Source organism: Tasmannia lanceolata, unplaced genomic scaffold (genome assembly GCF_043159265.1).
Source record: "Tasmannia lanceolata isolate RefF3 unplaced genomic scaffold, GAP_Taslan_0.1 ptg000038l, whole genome shotgun sequence".
NCBI classification, from domain to species: Eukaryota; Viridiplantae; Streptophyta; class Magnoliopsida; order Canellales; family Winteraceae; genus Tasmannia; species Tasmannia lanceolata.
In genome coordinates, this window is record NW_027518715.1 from 2,994,092 (window position 1) to 3,003,853 (window position 9,762).

Genomic DNA, 9,762 nt, shown 5'->3' on the forward strand with positions numbered 1-9,762 from the left:
GTGATGGTAATCAGGAATGCTTCTGACGCCACAATGTGCAAGGCCTTCTCCGCCTACCTAAAGAAATATGCCAGTAACTGGTACAGTCGATTAAGGCCTAACTCTATCGAGTCTTTTCACGAACTAGGGAAGGAGTTTGTCGCCTATTTTGTTAACAGTCAGCCTCGAAGGAACCCAGCTGACACTCTTCTGACTTTGAGACAAGGAAGGGACGAAACGCTCTGGAGGTTCATTGGTCGGTTCGGCGTAGAACTTCACCAGATAAACGAACCGAACTTCACCAGCCCTGAATGTGAACCCCCCTCGAGACCTCCAAGAACTCATGTCCACTGCGGATCGGTATATCAATAATGAGGAATCTTTTGCCATGGAGAAAGAGATGGAGAGCACCGAGGAAGTGAGAAGCAGAAAGACGATTTTAGATCGAGACCAAATCACAAACAAGCACGACACAGCGACCGCCAGAATCGTCGCACCCCTAATCCCCATCCTGAAAGGGTCAACTATACTCTGTTGAACACCACCGTGTCGAATATCATGTACGAAATTCGTAATAGGGAACCCATACATTGGCCCGAAAGAAGGCGAAATGCATGAAAGGGAAAAAATTCTAGTAAATATTGTCATTTCCACCAAGATTATGGGCACACCACCGACAATTGTTATCATCTTAAGAATGAAATTGAAAGACTTGCGGGACTTGGTCAGATCGATCGTTACCTTCAAAACCCTCCAAAGAACCACCAGCGACCCAGATCCGAAGTACACTGACTAGATGAACATCGACGTTCGCCCGGCCTCTAAGTGGAAGGTAGCAGACAAAGAGCTTCGGATCAAGAAGAAGTGCCTAAGAACACCGGGAATATTGACACCATTACAGTGATCCCGCTTCTGGTGGACCGACCGTGGAAGGATGCACCCGATATGCTGGACAGATCAACTCTATGGAACCACCCCCCCCCCCCCCCCGAAAAAGTCAAAATCAGACCCAAGCGACAGCGTGCCCATCACTTTTACCTAGAAAGACTATGGAAAGATAGATCGACAGCATGACGACGCTGTGGTCATTCGGCTCGCCATCGCCAATTTCAATGTAAGTCGAATTCTGGTGGATAATGGAAGCTCTGTCAACGTTCTCCACCAGGATGCTTTCACTGAGATGCACATCCATAAAGACAGACTGGAACCGGTGGATTGGTCTATCTATGGATTCTCCGGAGCAGAGGTCAAAGTGCGGGGGAAAATCAAACTCCCCGTCACATTTGGAACTTACCCTACTCAATGAACCATAATGCAAACCTTCGTGATAGTCTGCGTCCCTTCTGCCTATAATGGTATCATCGGACGACCAGCACTGAACGAACTGGGGGCAGTAGTTTCTACTGCCCACTTGAAAATAAAATTCCCCACAAGGATCGGCGTCGAAGAAGTCGTCAGCGATCAGGAGAAAGCTCGTGAATGTTATGCCGCCCTGCTAAAAAAGAGGAGGGCCGCAAAAGAAACATTCTCAATCGGCAGTCCCGACCCTCGAGTCGAAGTAAAGCGGGGAGAACCGGTCGAGGAACTTACAAAGATTCCTCTGTTCCCCGAATCCGATGAACAAACCATCCAGATAGGTTCTCTCCTGACAGGTAAGTTTAAAACCGAACTTGTCAATTTCTTAAAAACTAACTCGGATATCTTCGCCTGGTCCGCCTCCGACATGCAGGGAATTTCCTCCGACGTAGCGGTCCACAAGTTGAACGTGGACCCGAATTACAAGCTGGTCAAACAAAAGAAATGTAATTTTGCCGCCGAAAGACAAAAGCACATCAAAGAAGAAGTGGAAAAGCTTCCTGAGGCCAAGTTCATAAGGGAAATTCGTTACCCTGAGTGGCTCGCCGTCGTAGTGATGGCTCGCCATTGTACTCGGAGTGGCTCGCCATTGTCTAACGGAAAATGGCGAATCTGTAAAGATTTTATGGATCTTAACAAAGCGTGCCCAAAGGACTGTTACCCGTTACCAAGGATCGATCATCTCATCGACGCTACCGCCGGACATGAAATGCTGAGCTTCATGGGTGCCTTCTCCGGCTACAACCAGATACAAATGAACGGACCCAACATTCTGAAAACCTCCTTCGTCATTGACCAATAATTGTTTTGTTACGAGGTCATGCCTTTTGGCCTCAAGAACGCTGGTGCCATGTACCAACGATTGGTCAATAAGATCTTCGCCGAACAAATAGGAAGAAACATGGAGGTGTATGTCGATGACATGCTCGTCAAAATCCTCAAAGCACAGAGCCACATTGCCGACGTTGAAGAGGCCTTAACTGTACTCTGCCGAAACCAAATGAAGTTGAACCCCACCAAGTGCGCGTTTGGGGTTACCTCCAGAAAATTCCTAGGCTTCATGGTCAGCCAGCGAGGAATTGAGGCCAATCCCGAGAAAATAAAAGCATTACTAGAAATGATGGCACCGAAGGAAGTCCGAGATGTGCAGAGGCTCACAGGCAGAGTCGCGGGCCTCAGCAGGTTTATGTCTAAATCTGACGAAAGATGCCTGCCATTCTTCAAAACCCTCTAAGGCGTGAAAGATTTTCAGTGGAAAGAGGAATGTCAGACCGCCTTCGACCAACTAAAGGCATATCTCCAAATGCCTTAGTTACTCTCAAAGCCAGTACCGGGGGAAGATTTATACCTATGCCTAGCTGTCGAACCCACTGCGGTAAGTTCCATACTTGTCTGGTAGGATGGAAAAATGGAGCAACCCATTTATTATGTCAGTAGAGTACTCCATGACACCAAAGCGCGGTATCAAGCGATTGAGAATTTCGCCTTTGCTGTCGTCATATCTGCGAGAAAACTCCGTCCATATTTTCAGGCTAATCCCATTACAGTCCTAACCAACCAACCTCTTCGAAAGATATTGCAGAAGCCCGACACCTCGGGCCGACTAATTAATTGGTTAGTTGAGTTGGGGGAATTTGACATTCAGATAAAGCCATGGCATGCGATCAAATCCCAAGTACTCGTGGACTTTATAGCTGAACGTAAGGCACCGGTGGACGAACCGGAAAAACAAGATGACTTCACTGAGGACCCGGCTCCTGGCTCTCTGGCCCAAAATCCTCTATGGATGTTATATGTTGACGGCTCCGCCACCGCTGGGGGCAGTGGCGCTGGATTGGTTTTATCAGGACCTGACAACTTCCTCAAAGAATATGCCCTGAAGCTGGACTTCAAAGCCTCGAACAATGAAGCGGATTATGAAGCTTTAATCGTTGAAATGGCCCTTGCTGCAGAGTTACGCGCCAACCGAGTCAGAGCACATAGTGACTCGCAACTGGTCGTGAGCCAAGTCAACGGTTTTAGTGAAGCTAAAGAAGAACGAATGATCAAGTACCTAGAAAAGGTGCGTAAGGAGATCTCTGCCTTCGAAGAATTCCAAATAGTACAAATCCCCCGAACCATGAATGCCCGTGCAGACACACTCTCCAAAATGGCGTCATCTGGCATAGTTTAATCAGGAAACGTCTTCACCGAGATTTTCTCCCAACCTAGTGTCGAGAGAAAGGAAATCCTACAAATCGAAGAAGAGTCTAGTTGGATGGACCCGATAGTGCACTACTTAAGAGACGGCACTTTAACCCCTGATAGAAAAGAGGCCCGACGCTTGATCGCCAAAGCCGCCCATTACATCTTTGTAAGCCCAATGGTTCCCACCTTGGCAATTCCCATCTTATTTTGATGATTCCAATACACAAGTGATTTAAGATCACTAATGTGTTTGATTGTCTAAGTTGTAGATCATAATTGTTTAAAGTCAAGATTGTTTGGATTGAGGCCAAGAAGCACTCATTTGACCACATTCGGAAGGCCAAAGTCATCGGACATCCAAGACGCATGAAGACTTGAAGAATCTATTGAAGATCGAAGTTTATTAGAATGTATAAGATCCAATCTTAGTATTAGATTTTAAGAGGCATAAATTAAGTTAATCTCACACACCCTAAATGTTTAAGTGATTGTCTTTGTGGTGTTCCAACACTTTGGAATCCTCATAACAATCCCAACTTGGTGTAAAGTTGGAAGCCCAAGAAACAGAATTGAAAATCTGCTGAACATAGGCTTCTCGGAACTCCGAGAGATTCCTCGGAGCTCCGAGAAATGGTTCAGTAGCTTTTTTCCAACTTCTGTTTGTATTCCCGGAACTCCGAGATTTTTTCTCGGAACTCCGAGAACACTATAACGGTCAGAATTATAGCCGTTGGAAATTTTTGCAGGAATTACCACTATGCCCTTGAACGGTCATTTTTGGGTTTTTCTATAAATATGGGCATTCCAAACTTCCCAAACATAGATCCTAACACTCTAAAATTCTACTTGAACATCCAAAGAGTGAATCAAAGCTTGTTTATGCCTCTCATCCTCTAAGGCTAGGATTTGGATCATTAGGCTCAATTTGTACTTCTTCTACAATTTGTAAACCCTTGTGAGGGATTGTTTTTTGTTCTTTCTTTCTTATCAAGAACTTGTATTGGGCGAGTGTTCGGAGAAGCAAAGCCCACTCTCCATGGTGAAGATTGCCACCAAGGTTAAAGGCGATCGGAATTGTAATCGGCATTGATCTTCGCCGAAGTTAAGAAGATCGCATAGTGAAGCCATCAACGGGTTTGGTTGGTGGAGTGGAGTAGGCCTCGCGTTTGGAGGACCGAACCACTTTAAATCTCGGGTGCACTCTCTCTTATCTTATTGCTTTATATTTGCATTTGCACCTTTAGATTTAACTTGTGTGCTTGAATTTCATCTTGATCTCTTAATCTTCAAAATTAGGTTGAGTTTTTAAAAAGGTTAAAACTTGTTAGCAACCTAATTTTTTACCTCCTCATTAGTTGCTAATTCGGGACCCTTGTAATTTCACTTGGTATCAGAGCCTTGGCTCTTAAAAGATTTTCTTTTCTTAAAAATCTTTGGTAAATTTTTCTTTAAAATTTCAAACAAGGGAAAGATCATAAGATCTTTGGCAACTTTCTATTTCTGAAATTGCAAACATAAATGGAACCGGACTTCTGGAAGGCCATTCCACAACTACCCCTCCTTTCTTTAATGGGTCCAACTATGGACATTGGAAGACAAGTATGCGCATCTATCTTCTTTCGATAGATGTGGAACTTTGGCATATTGTTGAAAATTGATACATTTTGCCTTCCAAGCCATTTGAAGAATGGAATGTTGAAGATAAAAGGCATGTAAATTTAAATTACAAAGCTATAAACTCTTTGTTTTGCGCCTTATCTACGGAGGAGTTCAATAGAGTAGCTCTTTTTTATTCCGCCAAGCTTATTTGGGATACACTTGCCGTTACCCATGAGGAAACATCACAAGTTAAGGATTCCAAAATAAACTTATTAAAGAGCAAATATGAAATGTTTAGAATGGGTCAAAATGAAAGTATTTCCGAAATGTGTACCCGATTTTCTAAAATATCTAATGAATTAGCAAATCTTGGTAAATCTTATCCTACTGATGAGCTTGTGAGTAAATTGCTTAGGTCACTTCCTCCTTATTGGGACCCAAAAGTCACCGCCATCCAAGAATTAAAAGATCTCAAGACTCTAACTATGGAGGAGCTTGTAGGATCTCTCATCACCCATGAGATGCTCCTCACTAGCCGACAAGAGGAGAATAAGCAAAAGAGAAAGAAAGAAAAAAGTCGTTCTCTAGCTCTAAAGGCCTCCAAGACGGACTCATCATCAAGTGATGCGGATAGCGATGAGGAAGAAGCTTTAAGGAAATTTAAAAGCTTACGGAGAAAGAAGCATAAAAAGGATAAAAAGAAGAAGAAAGAAGAAAGTGAAGTTGAGGGAGCTTTAAGATGCTACAATTGCAAGAAGATTGGACACAAAAGACCGGATTGTCCACTTCTCAAGTCATCTTCCTCAAAGTACAAGGGAAAGAAGGATTGGAAGAAGAACAAGGCTCTTGCCGCCAGTTGGGATGCTACTAGCACCTCTGACAAAAGTTCAAGCGAAGGGGAAGATAAAAAAGATGATATTTGCCTCATGGCATTCACCCATGAAGAAGAGGTAAATTCTCATCCCTCTTGTAGTTCATCAAGTAGTGATAGTGAAAAAATATCTTTTGATGAATTATCCTTAACCTTGCATTCTCAAATTTCAAAAAATAAAGTTCAAAAGAAATCTATTTCCAAATTAGAAAATGAACTTGATGTTTTGAGAAATGAATCTTCCTCTTCCATATCTCAAGCTAAAGTAAAAATTGAAAATTTTAAACTTGAGATTGAAATCCTTAAGGGTATTTTGGATGAGAAATCTTGCCAATTACAAAATGTGGCAAGCTCTTCCAAATCTTATGAAGATGAAACTAATGATTTTTTAAATCAAATAACACATCTTCATAATGAAAATGAAAGGTTAAGATTATGTCTCCATGGATTCCTAAATGGTGACAAAATTATTGACATAATCTTAAAGAATACTAGTCAAAGACCTAATCATGCAATTTATGATAGGACTAGTCTATCTAACTGTGGACCCCGATCCGAGAGAGGCGGGGGACTAGCCTCCACGAGACAGAAAGTCTCTCTCTACAGATCATCCACGTGAATGGAGAGCTCTACCAAGGAACTCTCGAAAGAAGTGCCCCTCACAGCATGAGTGGCGATGCAAAGGTGAGATACCTCTCGATTCGGGGACTAGCCCAGATTCGAGGCGTTCTTTAAACAAAGAAGAGTCGTCATCCAAGGAAGTAGGCCCAGGATCCCATACTATGCTCTGTTGCAACAGATAACCAGAGATATAAAATAAGGTTCGTGCCTGATTACGAATTTGGAAGGTCCGAAGAGCACCTCATCCGCCCAAATGCAAACACCTGGTCTCTTATGCCATTTACTTATTGATTTTGAAGAGTTTTGGGCGAAAATCATATGAAATGGGAACGAATATCTCCGAGAAGACGTCTATCTAATCATGCGTGTCTCGGAGATAAAAATAATAAGCATACATAAAAGAAATGAAATAAGTGTCACTTGAGAATAACTAGGTTAAGAGTGTCATACCTAATTGGTGTCTAAGTTCTGGTGTGCAAACACATGCATGCTACAGCTAAAAGTATAAGATCTGTACATGAAAGTAAGAAAGCATAGCAAAACATACAACACAATTCAATTCGATACATGACTGTGGAACCCGATCCGAGAGGGGCGGGGGGACGTGCCCCCACGCGAGTCTCAGGATCATCCACGTGAAGGAGAGCTCCGCCAAGGAACTCTCGAAAGAGTGCCCCTCACAGCATGAGCGGCGATGTGAAGTGAGATACCTCTCGATTCGGGGACTAGCCCGGATTCGAGACGCACCTTAAACAAAGAAAGAGTCGCCATCCAAGGAAGTGGGCCCTGGATCCCATGCTGTGCTCTGTCGCAACAGATAACCAGAGATACAAAGGGTCCGTGCCTGATGACGAATGGGGAAGGGGTTAGGCGCCCCCAATTCGCCCAAGTGCAAGCACCTGGTCTCTTATGCCATTTATTATTAACTTTGAAGAGTTTTGGGCAAAAATCATGTGAAATGGGAACCATCATCCCCGAGATAACGTCTATCTAAGCATGCATGACCCGGGGATGGGCAAAGAAAGTGAACATCCAAATCCTAACTCATCGCATCTAATCCTAACTCATCACATCTAAGAAAGCAATAAACAATCGCATGCATAGCTATAGCTAAACAGATAATGACAGATATAATGAGATAAGGAAAGCAAATATCTAAGTTTAGACAGATAATCAAGCTAAGACGAATGGATAAACGCTATAGCTAAGCAGTCAAAGCAGTAAGGTAAACACACTAGCATGCGAGCCTATGCAAGAGATAAGACTAAGAAAATGGCAATCGATCGCACGCTAGAAGAACAAACAAACTAGAATGCATAAGAAATATAAGATAAGCGCACAGCAAGCTAAAAGGTGTAAGAAAAGAAAGAAATCGGAAAATCAACGGCACGTGAGAACCAAAATGCCAGGGGAAAGAAGATGGAACACACGATAGGCTCAGAGGGCGATTCAAAAGGAATCAAGCCCAGCGATCCTAATCTGCTGAAGATCGGACAAGTCTCGCGATCGTCATAACCTATCGTTGGGCTCAGCGAGGGCAATCCCTGTAAAGGGGCCACGCTACGTCATCGCCCGTCCCAAAACCCGATAAAACATCAGAAAACCGATGGAAACCGAAAATCACGATGAAAACCGAAAATGGAATGAAAAGAGGGCTCCGAGTGACCGGGCAATCACCATCCTTGCCCATTTTTGCTTTTGTTTTGAAATGTTTGAAAATATTTATTAAAAATGTTTGACTGAACTTGGGTGGACGAAAAGATGAGAAATATTTGTAAAATGGTGATTTAAAAAAATGGTGACTGGACTCAGGATGCCAGCAGCACGCCTGAGCTGCCTACGTACCCCTCAGCTAGGGATCAAGCCATCCGTAGTTCGGACCAAAATTTCCTAACTACTCTTAATGACTCTAGATTTTTGAGATTTTTGATTTTTCAGATGTTTTTGATTTTTTCGACACAAGAGGACACAACCCTATCATCATAAGGGGAGGACAAACTCCTGATATCCCGCAAAGGTTGGACAGCATCCTATGCTTTGCGGGGGGAATGAACAGAATAACAACTCTGCAAGGGTTGGACAGCATCCTATACCTTGCAGGAGCGGATAAAAATCACATGACTTGATGAGGGGATGGACAGAATCCTAACCCCTATGATGACAGGACTGACTCCTGAAAGACTAAAGGACTGACTCCTATGCTAAAGACTGACTCTGAAAGATGAAGACTGACTCTGAAAGATGGAAGGACGGAATCCTAAATCTTATGAAGGGATAGGACAGAATCCTAAACTCTACAGGGGTAGGACAGACTCCTAGACCCTAGGATGGTAAGACTGACTCCTAAACTCTCTAGGACTGACTCTAAAGAGGAAGAAATCCCTTAACCTGCGAAAACTCTAAGGCAGGAAGGGAAGGGGTTGGCTCAAGATACATTCCGTCATAGCCGGCGCCCGAAAAAGACAAATTCCTTGAGGCAAAGAGTTCTAAAACCCCTGAAAAAGACTGATTCATGTTGCCACTGTACAAGGAATTTTCTCTTTTGCAATAAAACAAAAACATAACAATTCAATTGAGACCTTTGCTAATGTGCGATCTGAACCACGAACAGAACCTGTTTGGGCTTAATCAAAATATTCAACTGAATCGCGAAGACTACTAAAATGCTGAAATTCATTAGAGAGGAAACATGAAGATAAAGGTTGATCATCAGGAATGCAGAGAAAAGGAATGCCCTGAGGTGAGCCATTTGATAGATTTTCAACTAAAAATAAAGAAACTCACCATCTAAAGATGACTACTATAAGCTCAAGCTTATGAATCAAGGTGCATTGGATCATAAAGCACTGAGAATAGATGTGACAAAAAGAAAACCTGAGAACTGAATTTCGACAAATAAGCTAAAAGAATTTCCAGAGATCATACTTAAACTTCAAAACGTAACCAGACAACTAATCCCTACTTCGAATTCAGACCAAAATGCCTAAGAGGATGAGAAATTACCTGAGTTGGGCTAGTTACTCTTTAATTTTCCATTGCCGGTGCCGCACAAAGTTGTCGATCTGGAGACAATCCCCGCGCCGCGAGGACGCAATGCATGTACAGAACCTCTCTTGGGTTGAATGCAATACCAGCGATGACGATGATGA

General features: G+C 43.1%; 2 protein-coding genes across 2 annotated transcripts; both read left to right on the top strand.

Moving 5' to 3' along the window:
* Positions 1-1,291: 1,291 nt before the first annotated feature.
* Positions 1,292-2,137, top strand: LOC143862967 (uncharacterized). Its single transcript, XM_077373863.1, has one exon. The coding sequence runs from the start codon at positions 1,292-1,294 to the stop codon at positions 2,135-2,137; it is 846 nt and encodes a 281-aa protein (XP_077229978.1).
* Positions 2,138-2,743: 606 nt separating this feature from the next.
* LOC143862968 (uncharacterized) lies at positions 2,744-3,508 on the top strand. The gene has a single exon (XM_077373864.1). The coding sequence runs from the start codon at positions 2,744-2,746 to the stop codon at positions 3,506-3,508; it is 765 nt and encodes a 254-aa protein (XP_077229979.1).
* The last annotated feature ends 6,254 nt before the right edge of the window (positions 3,509-9,762 follow it).

Coding starts and splice junctions, on each gene's coding strand:
- LOC143862967 (XM_077373863.1), top strand. CDS start 1,292: ATGCAAACCTTCGTGATAGTCTGCGTCCCTTCTGCCTATAATGGTATC.
- LOC143862968 (XM_077373864.1), top strand. CDS start 2,744: ATGGAGCAACCCATTTATTATGTCAGTAGAGTACTCCATGACACCAAA.